Raw genomic sequence first — 17,422 nt, 5'->3', positions numbered from 1 at the left:
TGGTGTATCAATCAAACATTGACAATAAAATCGTGTCAAACAATAGATTAATCTTTGGACTAACGTATTGTTCACACAAAATACCTTATAATTGTCACACATTTATCGCCACAGGTATGTTTGAAATCTAGCAAAATATTCACTTACCTTTGGGCTAGTCAATATAAGCATCAATTACAAACACACAACCAACCTAATATTTAAATAAATTAATCTACACAAAAGAGGTCACTTTGGCGACATATTGTTTCAATTAATTTACTCAAAATATTAGTCATAAACCAACACCAAAATTTGAATTAAATTGTTCCAAATATATAATAAACTGAATATTTATATATCCTTAGTATATGTAAACAATACAAATTCCATAGAGATTCTAAACCATAATATGAATATATTGATCAATAAATAAAACTTTATGGGTATAATATATATCAATACTGAGAGAGAAAAAAAAAATACATCGAAAATTATTTATATACTGATCCAAAAAAAACAGTAATATCCAAATCAATATAATACCGAAATCAATTAAAATATATATGTGAGAGCCATATATACTGTACGACTCAATTAAAGTCTCAAATCTTATACTGTTAACTAGTACAGTACGAATATATATATATAATTTAATTTATCTCCTTTACTCGTACAGTAAAGAAAAAACAAAACAAATAATTATACTGAATTGTGATAATCTTATGGCAATATATATATAATTGTATTCACAAAAATTGACGGCAGCATAAAAAATAAGAACCCTAATTTTTAAAATCTCCAAATTTCATAAACAAATCATCAGATCTTCAATTAATTCAACAAAGGAGGCTCTGATACCACTTGTTAGTGATTTATAAAACACTTAAGAAATATATAAATCACAGATCTAAACATATTCATAAAGTGCTTTAATATAGAAAACCCTAAATCATAAATCTATAAAGCCTTTGCTAAATTAAAGAAGAAGATGATGATAAAAGATCAGCGGAAGCACTAACCTGAAGCCATTGTTGGAGATTGCAGAGAAGGTTTTGATCTTCCAAGAATACACTATTTTCTTAGGTATTTTCTCTGATGGGGAAGGAGAGAATACAGAAACCCCTAGTGTTTCTTGGGGACCACTACCTATTTATAGAGTCATTTTAGAATAACACTTGGGTATTTATAATTTGGCCCCTCAACAAATTATAAATTAACTTATGGTATCTACACATTAATTCCATGACACTTTAATACCCTTTTGATACCCATAACATAATTGGTCACTTAATTTTGTATCACACTTTATAATAGCATATACATTATACATATGTGCCCACAAATGATTTTTAATCCAACATAATATATATATGGTCCCCTCACTTTAACAAAAGATAGAGGAATTCAGTACTAGTACTCTATAAGTGTGGGGGAAAACAATAGCTACTAATCATCACGAGATGATGGCCACTTTGTCCCACTCTCTGTTACAATATCAGTTGTCGTTCCTCTCTTAAGAAAATATTCACAATGTTAAACAAAATATGAAGATAAATATTCACAAGAGAAATTTGTAGGGTATAAAAAAATCTCTCTAGCTAGAATAAATTTGAGTGAGCTCCAATATAACCAAAGATATATAGTGAAAAAAGACACAAAAATATTGAAAACCTTCATAGTCTCTGTTTGTTGTATAGCTAATATAAACATAGCTGAGTGCTCATGTTGTGTCACACTCATCACGTTTTGCCCTCGTTGTTTAGTCTTATTCGATATCCTTTTTGATAGACAGACGAGCAAAGCTTGTCTTCACTTGAAGAACCTCCAATACTATTAATTTAATATTTACAAAACAATTACCTCTATAAATATTAACATATTTATTATGCCATGCAACTGAGGTTGTTTGTTATGATATATTTAATGTAGTTTTTTCAACCATCTCATACATATTTAAGTCACTCATAAGTTAATCACAAGTCAAAATCAAATCCAGATATATAACGTACCATACAGATTAATTAGTGTATTTTATTATTTTAAGTTTAATTATATGTGTGGCACCATTCTACAACACTAAATCATGATTGTGAGTATATTAGACCAGAATTTTATACTCTTACCACTTAAGCCTTTGTGTTTGGAGCCCATTTATTGCCATGTGGCAATACCCTTTACCAATAATAAACCGAAGAGACAGCTGGGTTTATTTTATTTTTACACACTTGTTGGTGTTTTATGTTTGTTTTCCGTATAATATTTTGATGATATATATATTTATATATTTATGGGTTACAAAATTATACTAGAAGAATATGCACATTCAACACCAGAGCCCATACCCAGAAGTTGCTCAAGCCCATCATTTGTTATTTTACTCTTTCTCTTTTGGGTTCTTCTCTTCTGTGTAGCCCATATGTATTAGAGGTTTTCCCTTAGCCACCAAAATTAATATACATTGTGGTTTCATTAATGTAACTATTAATCTGTGCTTATTGTCTACATTCATTTTGTTAATATAAGAAAAAAAAAAAGGACAGATTCTTCTTTTAAATTTGAATTTAAATGATGTAATTATAATGCTGCCATGTAAAGAACTTTCTGCGTGTGCTATATTTATATATTACATATTCGCTATGATTGTTATTTATTATTAGTTTCCCCACCCATTACAAAAAAAAAAATGGTTATAATGCTAGATTTCTTTTGATGTTGTTTATTATTGTTTCCGAAAATAACATGTCGTTTGTTGTTTTAACTAGACAAAGAAACATGTCATTTGGTCACTAATAAATTACAATTTGGAACAGAAAGTGCAAACTAAGAAAAATACCCAAATTATTAAGTATCATGATGAATAAACCATATAAGCAGCTGATAATTGATAAAAATACAAAACTAATACTTTGAAAACAACAAAAAATAATAATAATAATAGAAAAATTAATGTTGAAATCTTCCTAATACTCGTTAAGATCATAGAGTCGAGGTGAAATTTTCGAATATGAAAATATGAAATCGGGGTTTTTTACCTTTTTATATGTTAGGAATGTGTCTTAAAAGCATCTAAACATATTAATTATTAGTTTATTATTATTATTATATTTAAATTGTTAAATTATTAATTAATTAATTTATGTAAATATAACGTAATTTTATATTAGTACAAGAGAATTAAGATCACATAAATTATGAATAAAATAGTTAACAACTAATTACACTTCTAGAATTCTTTAATTAGGGTTGTAAGTGCGATTAATTAAGCATCATGTTGATACAAATAATCTAGATTAAGATTATTGATATGGCTAGACATTCGATAAAAACATTTTATGTAATTATGTAATATATATATAATAATGACCCATATGAATTAAAATATTTATACAAAATCCATTTAATAATACAGATTAAAATTCATATCATAACATATGATAAACTTAAATCAACTTCATAAAGTCTTATTCATGTTAATTATTTTTTTAATTCAATTGTTAAAGTCTCTTCATTCATTGTACAAGGCTAGTAATTTTCTTTTTTAAATGGTCTAAGAAAATTAAGAATCGAAAGGAACTACAGTTATAATATAAATACAAATGGTAAAGTAAAAGAATTCAAAACTAGGAACAAAAAAGCAAACTATAACTAAATTATTTACAAAGCATAGGAGTTATATATTATGTCCTAAAACATAACAAAATAAAAAAGAAACATACTCATTTTCATATTACAAAAGCAGAAAGAAATGCCTTCAAAAGAACATCATCTTCGTCCATATCAACAGAGAAAAAGTGCAATAAACACAGAAAATAAACGTAGCTGTGAAATCATATTAAGTTTGAATCCAACACCATTGGAGAGACATGCACCTTAATTAACAATGAGATTGTTCACCAAACGATTGAAAGGTCAAAGGCTTATATCAATGCATGGCATTATAATGAAAATACTTGAGCAGAGCTTCTCTTCGTTTTCAATCTTTTTCCATTGAAAACACAGTATTAGCTTTATTCTCAGACAGTAAATATGGATGCAGGAAGAAACATAATAGCCATGCCAAATTTTTTTAACAAAAATGTCTTTCTACATTAACTCAAAAATACAATGAGATAGATACCTATAAAAGTTTAAGCAGCCACAGGACTGGTAGGAGCATCTCTCTTAGACTTTGCGGACAAAAATAGTTCCAAAACATCAGGGTCATTACGGATGAAACCAGGGCATTTAGAAAGGAAAGTATGTGCTTCATTGTGCCTTCTGGCCTTGAAAAAGGCTTCAAATAAACGAAGCACTGCAGAGGTAGATGGGAAACTCTTTGAAGTCATTGCCTTCAGAAAAGCTATAGCATCATCTCCAGTTCCATGTTTTGCAACAAACTCAATAAGTGGATCAATAAAAGGTGGAAATCCGTTATTTCTCATCAACTCCAAAATATTCAGAGCCTCCCCAAATCCATCTTGGACTAATAGATTTGTTATCAATGTTTGGTAAGTGGTATGCCATGGCATCACCCGATTTTCAGTGATCAGATCATTAAGAAGCTTGTAAGCCTGTTTTGCCTTGTTCCTTTTGCAATGTGCAACCACAATCACATCAAGAGTGGAACCAATGGACATAGCATCTTCGATTACAATCATCTTCCGGAAACAATCAGAAGCTTTCTTAAGATCTCCGACTGCACAAAGTCCCTGAATTATTGTTTTCCATGTCTTCTCATCTGGTTTATAGCTGTCTTCAATGTTATCCAAAAAGGCATGTGCTTCATCCTTTTTGCCAATACAATTTAGCTGGAATACAATTTTACTCTGCAGATGACCACTAGGTACGTATCCACATTCCTCCATTGCTTTCAAAACCTTAGTATACTCTCCAACTCTACTAACACTAGCTAAAGACTTGAGAACGGCATCTAGAGTAGAATCTGTCAACACATTCCCATTGTCTGTAAAAACCTTCACAACCCTAGAAAACAAACTCATATCCAACTGCTTAGCCGAGACTATCTTCCTCAACAGAAATTTTTCACAATGTGATGAAGGCTTATCCGAACCAGCCATTGCATATTCATAAAAGGTCACAGCTTCCTCAAACATTTTTCTCTTACAAAACCGCCCTAGAACAGTGGCAAATGTTATCCCCTCTAATTCAAATTGAAAGCTCCTCATCTCATCAAGTACTTTCCAAAACCTATCAATGCAATCTTCCCTTCCAAGAACTCTTGCCATAGCATTATAAGTTTGTTGATCATGCTTGAACAATTCACTCTCATCAAGCCACCTAAAAAGTATAAGCGCTTTCATTGGCTCGGTGCTAAGCTTATCTAGAATCATTTTAACCATATCACTAGAAAAGGTTACATTCAAATCCTTCAATTGTTTTTCAACATCGTCCCCCCATACCTCATTTCTGATAATCCTACAAATCCTCACACAGATCTTTTCATCCGAGTTGTCCACCGACCCTGAAGAAAACACCTCTTTCAATTTCTCAACGTCCCCATCCAATCCTTCCCCCTCACATTTCTCCAAAGCTATATCACGTACGCCCTTTGATATACCATAACCCTTTTTCTTCATAATCTCAACCAAGCCCCAGAACTCACTCACAAACCCATTCAGACCCAGAATGCGCAACATCGAATTATAAGACTTAGAACTCAATTTCTTTTCTTCACTCTCAGATACCCAATCAAAAAACCTCCTGGCAACATCAGGACTAGACTCAAGCTTTTCCAAATTCCATAATATGAATTCATGACTAAGCACAATGTTATTTGATTCTAAATCATTCTTAATCTCCTCCAAACTCATCGGTTTGGAGAAAATTTCTAATACAACCGCGTGATCCGAATCCTTAAATTCAAGCTTCGGTTCGGACGAGAAATTCCGAAACGAAGAGATTCCAGGGTTTAAGTGATTGACGAAATTAGGACAAAAAATGGATTTTGAAGGAGAAAGCGAACCAGTGTGAATGAGTGAAGTGAGAGATCGAAAGGACTCGTGGTTGGGAAAAGATGGTACCTGAGAGTACGAGCGGTGTACGAAGACACGAGACCCCGGGCCAACGCGAGATCGGAGAAGTAACAGACGCCATGAAGGCCTCATTGTAAGTTCTCAGTAAAGGAAGGTTTTTTTTTCTTTTGATGGGGCTCCGAGCAGGGTGTTCAAGCGAGTGAGAAAGAACTAGTTTAGGGTTTAGAGAGCGAATCGGGGTTTTGACCCTTAGAAAAAATTGTGTAAAGTGAAAACGACATGTCGTTTCTTTAAACAATCCCTAGCTTGGAACATCACTGGTTTATTAAGTTTTTTTTTTTTTTAATTATTATTATTATTTTACAATTGTATGGTTATTAATTTTCTAATTCTTTTTCTGAAAAAAAAAATGTTGCTGGTTCATTTTTATTTTTTAGGGTAAATATTATTGGGGATTCTGTATTTTGCAAAATTTATCTTTTTATTTTATTAAATGACAAAATTAACTCTATATTTCTTAAAATGGTACAAATAGGACCCTGAACTGATTTTTTATCAAAATAAAATTTAATAATAATTCGATCTAAATGTGTTATGACAAATGTTATATTAAAAGAAAAATTATCAAAAATTAAGCTCAGGATCTTATTTTTACCATTTTAAAAAATACAGAATTCATTTTATCATTTATCAAAACAGATAGTCCAATCTATAACTTTTACAAAACACAGTCCAAAATAATATTTATCCTACTCTTAATAACAAATATATAATAATTTTGTTCAACAACCGAAACATTATTGGATTCTTTTATAAAGAGAAAATTAGGCTGTATACCTCTTTTAACTTGCAGTATTTAAATTTTACCCTCTCTTTCTATATCTTTCATTTCTACCTTTTTTTTCAGCCACTATACCAATTTTGCCCTTTATCTCCCTTCCTCTCCAACTTGCCCAAACTCCTACTGAAACCTAAGCATCTCCAAATCCTCTCAGATTTTTGCTATTGCTATTGCTTTCCGATTTTTTCAGTAGCTATGGAGGAATTCGTAACTTATAATAAGGGTATATTTGGTAGTTAATTATAAAATAGGGTATATTTCAATTAAATTTATTTTAAAGTTATTTTTGGTGAATGTGTAATAAAAAGAGGTAATTATCAATTTATCCCTTTTATAAAAGCCTTCAAGTGCTCAAATTAAAATTAATATGTTTCTCTAAGTTCAGTTCAGGTTGTGCTAAAGTCTCTTCCGAAATCAAAAAGAATGTTTTATTAGTTATCGGGTTGTGAAAATTATCATCTAAAGGTTGCTTGAAAATAACTAATTTGAATTTTAAATTAGGAATTTTTAGAAAATAATTTTTTTATGTTTTATTTTATAATTTTACTGTTTAAATTTTTTATTTATAAAAATACATATGTAAAGTTTTAAACTTACAAAAATACATTTTATTCAGAAAATGTGAAAAAAAAAAATAATGAAAAATCAAAATCAAGATAACTATAAATCAACTATAAAACAACCAAAACAATTACAACTTCATAATAACAACTATAATACAATTATAAATAAACTACAAAATAATAAAAAATAATTTATTATTTTTACTAAAAATGTATTTTTGTAAATAATAAATTTTAAAGAGTAAAAATAAAAAATAAAAAAATAAAATCGTGTGAACGTATTTTTATAATTTTTTTCAAAATTTTTGATCTATTATATAAATTTTTCATTTTAAATTGCGTTATCTCCAACATCATTTATTTTGTATGTCAAATATCACCTACCAAAATTCATAATTTAGCATCACAAATGTTTTATAGATATTTTAAATAATAAAATAATACTACATGAGCTTTACAGTTATGATAAAAATATGGTAAATGTATTATTATTTACCTCATTTTTGGTATTTCCATTAGTGTGTATATAACCAATAATAATGCTGAACATTTGTCATGGAGAGAGAAAATACTGGGCCTAACAATAAGTGCCTTAAAGTTGAAGTTGAAGCATTGTCCCGACAAAACTAGCCCAATAACAATTACATCATCAAACTTGGTGAAACAAAAGTAATTTTATCAGTAATTGGGCCTAACAATAGTGCCCACAAATGGTAGCATTAGTTGGATATACACTATGTTTAGTATGATAAAAAAAAAATTAAAAAAAAGGAAGAAATTTACATCAAGTATTATTTTTTTAAAATTAAATATATATATTTTTTGTATTTTTACAATGTCAACGAAAATAACACAAAATCACGTGAAAGTAATAGAAAAATAATATACAAATAATAAAAAACTAACAACAATACAATAACAAAAGTACAATATAAAAATAACATGAAAACATATTTAAAAAAAATCTATATTTTCAACAAATAATTATCTTAAAAACCGTAAAATTATATAAAATTTTGTATAGTCATATTTTTGTAATTTTTTTTAGTTTTTGGTATTTATAAAATTATGCCAAAAAAAACATAAAATTGATTTTTTTTTTTTTAATAATAATAATAATTGCGCTTTAACTTTCGTGTTACGTTTTATTTTATGGTTTATTTAATTTTGATTTAGTTGAGCAACTTGTTTTAATTATGAACTTCTCTCCCCAAGTAGTTGCCATTTTCATTTGGCTAAACAAATTGCTGATATTTATGAATTAAAATAATAATATAGAACTTAAATAATAGCAGTTATACTGGCACTAAAATCCCTTCAGAATTATTTTATTTTATGCACCAAATTAAGATTGTGTCCATAATTATTGGTGCAGTATGCAAACTTTGGTATTTGATTGATTGTAGAATTTGCTAACCACAAACGTGAGACTTCCAAATATCTTATTTTCAATACATAATTTACTTATTAACATAATATTTAATAAATAGCCGTGTTGATTGAATTTATTAAAACCTTTTTGTGTTAATCATTACATTAAAATACATTTTATGTTTTAGCCCTGCTATGTTGACATGCACAACAATAGTCCATATGTTCAATCATTGAATTAAAAAAAAAAAAAAAAAAAAAAAAAAGCCTATTTTGCATCATCAAAGTATGAGTTTATAGAACTTTCAATCAAAGTTGAACAAAATTGGTATCATATTCCAATTATTTAGGTATGGAAATATAGTACAGTATGGCTTTCCAATTTTTTTGCTTATAAGTCATCATCATTTTTTTTTATTAAATAAATTATCATCTTACTTGGGCCATTTCTTGATCTGGTCAAGTTTGGTGGCTCCATTACCATTATAATAAATTTAAAATTCTTTATTTTGTGGTCCCAACTTAAATTATTATTACTTCTTTACAATCATGTTTCTGTACTAAAAAGTAAAAAAGAAAAAGAAAAGAACACGCATATATAAACAGTCAATTTAATTAATTGATTTGTTACTTGTTTACTAGCACAAAAACAAACTCTCCACTTGCAATTTTAAAAACTTTTCTTTTCTTGTTCAAAAAAAAAAAAAACTTTTCTTTTCTTTTGTCTTGTCTTATCTTATCGAAATCTTCAAGAAGATGTACTCTCCATTGTGAAAAGATTGGGTTTGATAATTTATTAGGAAATACAATGCATGCACCTCACCACCCCAATTGGAACCTAACAACAAAGACATTGCTATTCATCACAGCTGTATCTCTAATACAATCAACATATTTGATTGTCATTGGATTTTGTAAATTTTAAAATGGGACTAGTAAGATATTCCTAGAAGGAGTAATGAGAAAATGTGGTATTTTATTTATTTTTGGAAAATAGAAAATGTGGTATTTAAATCATTACAATTATTTTTTCTTGATATTTTCAAAAACAAAAAATATATATATTTTTTCTTGAGAAAAAAAAGTCCTTACAATATATATATATAAATATATATTTTAACTTCTATACATCTCAATTTATTCCAAAATATATTCTACAATAGCATTAAAAGAAGGTTAATTAAAAAAGAAAATTCGAATTTTGACATGTACTAAATTGAGTTCGATAAAAGTTTAGGGGACATGATTTAGTAAATATGCTCCTAATAAGATTGTTGAATTTAAATTTTTGTCTAATTTTAATAAAAAAAATTAAACAGATAAAAATTTAAAGAACATGATTTAAGTTCGAGTAGCATGATTTGATAAATATCAAAGTTTAAAAAATATAATTTAGTACATACATAAACAATCATTGAAAATTTAGAGATGGTCATCTTGAGTTTATTTTCTTACAATTATTTTATCACTTTTTAAATTTTGAAAAGAGTCGATGGTTTTAATACATGTGACCCATGCAAAAATTTCTACCATGTTTTTTTTTTCTTCTTTTTTATCATAAAGAAGGGCTTGCCTAAAATTTCTACCAGGTTGAATTGCAAAGTTTTATTTAATTGCGATGATGGTAGACAGCGACACTTAATAATATTTGATCTAATTGGATTTCTGGCAGGACAAAATACAAATTTTGTTTTTATACCTACCAAAGCTACAGAGATCGATATCAATTTATTATTCTGCCCACTTCTATCTTTAGTATTATTAAAACCATATCACTTGATTTTTTCTTAAAAAAAAAAAAATCCTATCAATTTAATAATTTCATTGTATTATTCTGCCCACTTGTATCTTTACATAACATATATGAATGGATGTCACTTTATTTTTAAATTGATAGAATCATAGAATAAAATAGGAATAAACTTTTTGGTTGAGATGGGAGCTTATCCGAACCCTGACTGTGCTTTGAGCCTTCCCTAGTCCACATCATTAAAGTCATGCTCCTCCATTACACTCCATTTCCACAAACTTCTTCAGAAGACTATTCATGTCAGCAATAGCATGGCCCTCTTCCATCAGTCAGCTAACCCTAAGAGGAAGATGCTTCCTACAAAAATAAAAATTGTCCCCACACAAACGAATTGGTCCAGTTATAAGATCTAACCCTACTACCACAAAATCCTTTCCCAAGTGACCCTTACCCTACCCTTAGAAACAAAATCAAGTATGGGTGCTCGTGCTCTCTAGGATCTTTAGAGAAAATAAATTGACAATTGATAGAGACGAGAGAATTCATGAAAACCGTAAATACAATAAGAAATTCCTTTATTTATTTAAATAGGTCCAACACTCTCAACTCAAAGAGATAAAAAGCGTCTCGCCTATTATCAAAGACAGACTCTTAAGTAGTAGTTCAAATAAACATAAACAATGACAAAAGAACAAACCATAACCCCGAAAGTTTGCTTTATTCAATGACTAACATTAATAGAAAAACCACATCCGAAATAACGATAGGAAGAAGAAACTAATTCTCGTCGGATTCACCTCCTGAATCCTTCTCGTCCTCGCTCCAACAACGTTTCAGAATTGACCGCGGAGATGCACTCTCTGCATCCTTAACAAAGCTGTAGTAGATGATACTTCCACCCATGCCGAGCGCTTCAGTGTTCTTTTCTCCAATAGAGTAGCCCTTCAGGTGCACTGGGAACTTGTTTCCAAGGTCTTCGTTCACAACATTAGAGTGCAGAGCCACAGAGAATTCATTTGGCTGGAAACAAACCAAGACCCTCTCAAGCAGCTGGCTCAGATCAACCTTCTCAAAATCATATCCCATTGTTTCAAAGCTTGCATAACTGAACCCATCTTCAGGGGTCACATGGATAGTAGAGATTGCATCCCCTTCGATAGAGTTCATGGAGTAGCCACACGGCTCAAACTCAAAATCACATATTTCAGATTGGGGGAGAATCTTCCTGATACCAGAATTCTCAGTCATCCCGATGGCAGAGCTTGCTTCAGTTTTGTAGAAGACAGATGCGCTTTCTCTATCAAGACCAGTCATGCACATCTCAAGAGTATGCACTGACCCAGACTGCTGAGTGCCGAAGACAAGGCTAGCCAATTCAGCGTGGGCAGAGTACACATGCCACTTCTGTGGTTGATCAGGGCTGCCCATCATGTAAGCGCTGCTAGACAAACCAAGCTTGCCAAAGTAGCTATCAAGGACAGTAACTTCCTCAGAAAAGCTACGGTGAGGGTACGACTGAGCACCGGGAAAGATGAAGTTCCCACGAGTGTACTTGACAGATTTTACAGCAAGAGAAAGGGAGCTTGCAAGCTTCAGTATAGCAGGAATAGAGAGTAGCAGTTTAGTAGTTCCGCAAGTTTTGATAATGACCTTGTAAGGGTACACAAAGAAGCTGGATTCTGAGAGCACATATGAATCAAGTTGATCATTAGACAGTGAGGAAACAATAGTGCACTCAGCTGGCTTCAGAATCTCATCCAATTGAGACTTCGACAAAGATCGGAAGCCCATCCCCGAAGGATCAGCAAAGAGTCCAGGCTCAAAGAATGAAACTTCGAGCCTCTTCTCAAATCCTTCAAACCCGATTGCAGAAACTTGATCGGCCATTTTTATGTCAACTAATCAAAAGACGCTGAAAGGAGCAGAGGACGAGTAAAGGAAACAGAAAGTTCAAACAGACGAGAGTTAAAGAGAATAGACAGTAAGTGAAGAGGGAAAGAGGGCGAGAAAAGAAAGAGAGACAGTGTATTGTTTTGGATGCAGTTTAAACGAGCTCAAGGGGTTAGATCGGAGCACGGGAGAGTCAGGATGGCTTGCGAACGCACTGCAAAAAAACACAAAGTTAAATAAAGTCAATAAGCCATTAAGACACATAACTGAAAGAACTTTCGCATAAAGAATAAAACTAAACCAAAAGCTTACGTTGGAGTAAGCAGCTGATCTGAATTTCTTGATTCCACCGGCAGGGCGAAGGTCTTCAATGCTGTATCCGAGGGGTGCTTCGTAGATCAATGATTTACTACTACTACTACTAGACTTCTTTTTCCCACCTTTAGACTCCATTAGCTCATTCAGATATCTGAAAAACCAAGCAATAAACAAGAGTTAGCAAAAGAAAATAATTACAGTAACATCTAACAAGACAAGATAAATAAAAATTAAGACTCCGAGCAAATTGTTACAAAATTATGTGTAACTCACAATCATACCAAATTAAAGTTTAATATTAAAACAAAGACCAGAAGTCACAACAATCATTAACCTATGACAAGACACGATAAAAGAAAATTAAGAAACCTGGTAAAATGGTTACAATATTATAGTATGTCTAACAATCATAACAAAATAAAGTTAAAACATTTTATCAAAAGACCAAAAGTTTATCCTTCCCATATAAAAAGACATAACAATCATTAAAAAAGACCAGTAGCTTGTCCTTCCAAAACAAAAAGACATAATCTTTAAAAGTTACAAAATTATAATCATTATACACAAGATCCGAAAAAACCAAACTATGAACCTCAAATTCTTCGCCCTTTAGTTTTATTTAATTCATCATTCAATAAAAAAAAGCTTCAGAAAACAAGATAAACCCTAGATTCGATAAAATATTAAGAATCTAATAGGCATCCAAAATCACCTCGTTTATCAATTAAAATATTTCAAAGCAATAATATCGATGAAAAAGTTTGGCATAGAGAGAAATCATAAAACCTAGAATAAAATAGCGAACAGTGATAGTACTTACAAATTAATATGATATCGTGAAACAGAGAACGAACTCCTTCAAGAACCCCCTTTTGTAACTTTTAATCGAAAAGCCTGAACAATATATTGCAAAACAAAAAAACAAGAATTAAAATCTAAAGAAAGCAAATAAAGAAACGAAACAGAAATTTAGAATACGAGCATACAAGAGAACAAGATCGTGAGAGACTTACGATTTGGAGAAATATAAGGAAGAAAAATTGAGAACAATTCTGAGGAAACCCTAAAAACTTGAGAGTAAAGGACTAAAAGGAAAAGGATGCGAAATAAGCTGGAAGCAAAGAATAGAAAAACCTAATGGGAGACTGGGCTTATATAGGGGAGGGAGAGAGAATGTGAGTTTACGAAATTGCCAAGCAGTTTCTAATGTAATTACTAAAATACCCCTTTCCAGGCTGGCCTAGAGCTTTATCCTCAGCCACGAGTTCTCTACGGTTACTCATTCACGCTTTTCGGTCCCAATAAGTTAGGAGCGTGTAAACCACTCTCGACTAAGAGACAGATGTCCTAATTTTCAGTAATATTCACCGTGTCATTCGGAAAAAGGGTAATTTCGATATTTTACATAAATTTCCACGTGGCAAAAATTTGTTGGTTGAATTTAAAGGACAAAAAAATCGAAAAAAGAGCACCAGATCCCTGTACGTTGAATTATGAGAATCTTTTTTTCTGGGCCAAGAGTTTTAAAAGGAACGACGCAGATATATTGTACGGTCGAGATTGCTCAGATACACGTATTGAAATTAATTTGGTCTGAGCTGTCTTTTTTTGTTTTTTCCTAATGTGCTTTGATTTTAGATTTTTTTTTTTTGGGATTTGTTTTGGGATTTTTTTTGGGAATAGCTTCAAATTTTCTTATATCTTCTATACACGTAACACCTGCTATTAATGGATAAATGGGCCCAGTTGGACCAAGCCCAGTCCATATCCATTAACTTCTTTCATATTTATAGTAAATTTATTTTGGAGTGAAATTAATACATGCAGGATGGAGGGTAGTTGATAGTCGTAAATAATGTTAATTTACATTTTATAATTATATTATTTAAAAAACTAGAAAAAATTAAAATATCACATGTAGAAGAAGATTAATTAATAATTAAACAATATAAATTTTTGTATTGGCAGCCGATTAGCTTGTCACGTGATATGGGACGCGACTATTTGGATGAGAGAAAAAAGAAAAAGATGCCATCCGAATATATTCTCATTATGACTTTTTCTTTTTGATGGAAGACAAAATTAGGTTAGCTAAGCCTACCTATTACTAGTATATTAAATTGACATCTATAATTATACTAAAAATATATAAAACTCTCTAATCTCTTTTCTTTTGTATTTATTTATTTTAAAAAATATTTGTTAATAAGTAAATCAGGATCTTGTTTAATATAATCTTAATGAGAAATATTAAAACACATAGTGTCTCATTGGATTTTTAGTCAACCTATCCGGAGTCGTCATAAATGAGACTTAAATCAAAATCACAGTAAGAAATGCAGTTAATGACATTGGGACTTACAATAAATGTAAAAAAAAGATACCAAAAGTTAAAGAGATTCGGCCCCGAATATCGGTAATAGCCTACTCCCCTTGTGTTTTATTGATCTGAGTTGCAAGACTCAAAAACAGGCTCTTAATTGCAAAGAATGATATAATGTTTATTTTCTAAGTACTCAAAATTGTGGATCCCCCTCTCAGGTCATGGATGACCCCTTATATAGGGGAGAGGATCGGTGCTCTCGCTTCATGAGACGCGACCAACGCGGAGCTACCTCAACTGTTTCTTTGATTTTTTGAGGTAGTTGAAGTCTGTTTTTTATGATAATATCCTGCTATTTTTTGTGGGTTGACAACTATCTTTAAGTCTTTCGTGGGATTTGAACATTTGAAAGAGTTACTGAAGACGAGGGTCTCTTATGGGTATAACATGGTCATCAACCACCTTTGGGGACGAAGCCCATACTTAGGGGCAACACCCCCAAGACCCAACTTGAGCGGAGTGACAGTCGTCATCGTTGGGTGACCCCCCGAGACCCAACTTGAGGGGGTGACAGTCATCATCGTTGGGTGACCCCCCCGAGACCCAACTTGAGGAGGGTGATAATCGCCATCGTTGGGTGACCCCCCGAGACCCAACTTGAGGGGGTGACAATCGTCATCGTTGGGTGACCCCTCGAGACCCAACCTGACGATGGTGACAATCGTCATCGTTGAGTGACCTGCCGAGACCCAACTTGTCTGTTGTCAATAGTTATAATGTAATGTGGATGTCTACATATACCTTTGAGAATGTCATTATGTCTATGGTAAAATACATGACTTGTACCATGAGGGTGTAAGGGGTATGGGTATACCTCTAGACTAACTCTATAGGGGTTAAGAGGTGTACCCCTAGACTAAATCCCACATAGATCATTGCAGTTGAGGTAGGGGTAGTAGTATGTACCCCCAAGACTGGTTTGACTCCCGTAAGTGTGTGGTGATTGTTCATTCCGCTTACGAAGGTGTTAGCCCATCATTTTTCCTTCTTGGAGACGCATATCTTACTCAAGTTAGGGGTAAGGGTGACCGTCTGACTTCCACTCTAACGGTCATGACTATCGTTTATAGTTGACAGTCATCCCAACGGTCATGACTTTACATATTCTTTATTAATTTAGTCCCGGTATTTTTGTGTCACGTGTTGCTACTCTTGACACGTCATCGTCGTTAAAATTTGGGTAAATATTTGCCCCTTGTTTCTAGCGGTATGATCATATGGTAAGAACTTTCTTCTGTAGTTCGGGTCTTGCTTTTGTTGTTGACGGCTTGGCGCAATGTCACCAAAAATACTATGCCTATACTAAAATTACATTCCAAAAACTCAAAAATATTTTTCCCAATCATTACTTTGTTCACATTTTACAATATATCCCAATGATAATTTTTCCATTTACAAGCAAAATTAAATTACAAGAAAAATAAATTATTTACAAAAGAAATAATCTAAATATTTACAAAGAAAAAATTGAATAAATTACTTGGAAGCTTTGAGGTTTTCATCTTCATAGTGGGTAGGTTCTCTACACTTCCTCTTGCAATTTTCTTGCTTGAAATTTGAAATTTGATGAAGTTTTTAGCACTTCTTTTTGGTAGTTTTTTCCATGGCCGAAAATAGCATTGAATCTTTGAGATTTTTGAGTTTTTGATAAAATGCGATGGTTTGGCTGAAGAGATTTTCTCACGAGGCAAAATGATATGTCGTTTTTCACAAAAAGAGATTTTCTCACGAGGCAGTGGAGATGTGTGATTGTTCAACTCTGGAACATTTCTGGCGACGATTCCGGGAGCAAAGAGGATGATCATGGATCATACAATTCAACAAGTTGGAATAAATAGAGCCTGTGAAAATAAAGCTATCAAAATTGATGTGGTTATGTCTAAAGGTTACATTAATGTGCATACACCTTAAGGAGACGATCATGGTGCTAAAGCTAGAGAGGTCGACAGTTGACGGAGGTGGTTAGAAAGTAGTTGGGTGCGTAAGGAAGAGAGAGAGAGAGAGAGAGAGAGAGAGAGAGAGAGAGAGAGAGAGAGAGATGGAATTAAGGTTAGTAACTTCAGAAGAAGAAAAAAGAAAAGAAAAAAAAAACAAAATATTTTTTTATAATTTTAAATATTTTAATAATTAATATTATGTGATCATTCAAAATTGGTCATGTGTGGACAGTTCACTGTGGTACTTAACAAAATTTTTTGGATGAAACAATAAGTAACAAAATAGAATGGGAGTTTGGAGGGTTCTACTATCAAAAAATTAATTTATGTGGTGTGATAAATCGTAAATTCATGTGGTTTTGCCGCTAATTAAAAATAACGAATTGGATGTAAATATTTCTAAAAGAAACATGAA

At 31.7% G+C, this 17,422-nt stretch overlaps 2 protein-coding genes and 1 non-coding gene across 3 annotated transcripts; all 3 read right to left on the bottom strand.

Annotated features, from left to right (window-relative positions):
- Positions 1–3,603: 3,603 nt before the first annotated feature.
- LOC115699669 (small ribosomal subunit protein mS81 (rPPR8)) lies at positions 3,604–6,208 on the bottom strand. Its single transcript, XM_030627188.2, has 2 exons — positions 4,100–6,208; positions 3,604–3,960 (listed from the first exon to the last, which is right to left on the bottom strand). The coding sequence occupies exon 1, from the start codon at positions 6,084–6,086 to the stop codon at positions 4,110–4,112; it is 1,977 nt and encodes a 658-aa protein (XP_030483048.2). The 5' UTR covers positions 6,087–6,208; the 3' UTR covers positions 3,604–3,960; positions 4,100–4,109.
- A 4,829-nt stretch (positions 6,209–11,037) lies between these two features.
- LOC133028935 (S-adenosylmethionine decarboxylase proenzyme) lies at positions 11,038–12,578 on the bottom strand. The gene has a single exon (XM_061101989.1). It carries the CDS (start codon positions 12,364–12,366, stop codon positions 11,257–11,259), a length of 1,110 nt encoding a protein of 369 aa, XP_060957972.1. The 5' UTR covers positions 12,367–12,578; the 3' UTR covers positions 11,038–11,256.
- A 103-nt stretch (positions 12,579–12,681) lies between these two features.
- LOC115699586 (uncharacterized) lies at positions 12,682–13,892 on the bottom strand. The gene is made up of 3 exons (XR_009683888.1): positions 13,701–13,892; positions 13,508–13,581; positions 12,682–12,838 (listed from the first exon to the last, which is right to left on the bottom strand). It is a non-coding gene; the product is annotated as an uncharacterized LOC115699586 (transcript).
- Between the last annotated feature and the right edge of the window lie 3,530 nt (positions 13,893–17,422).

The sequence above is a fragment of the Cannabis sativa genome, chromosome 8, assembly GCF_029168945.1.
Source record: "Cannabis sativa cultivar Pink pepper isolate KNU-18-1 chromosome 8, ASM2916894v1, whole genome shotgun sequence".
NCBI lineage: Eukaryota > Viridiplantae > Streptophyta > Magnoliopsida > Rosales > Cannabaceae > Cannabis > Cannabis sativa.
The sequence above is the reverse complement of the archived record's forward strand: the minus strand, read 5'-3'. Positions and strand labels throughout refer to the sequence as shown.

Bases quoted from the DNA above. Each gene is read 5' to 3' on its own strand.
- LOC115699669 (XM_030627188.2), bottom strand. From the start codon at position 6,086: ATGAGGCCTTCATGGCGTCTGTTACTTCTCCGATCTCGCGTTGGCCCG.
- LOC133028935 (XM_061101989.1), bottom strand. From the start codon at position 12,366: ATGGCCGATCAAGTTTCTGCAATCGGGTTTGAAGGATTTGAGAAGAGG.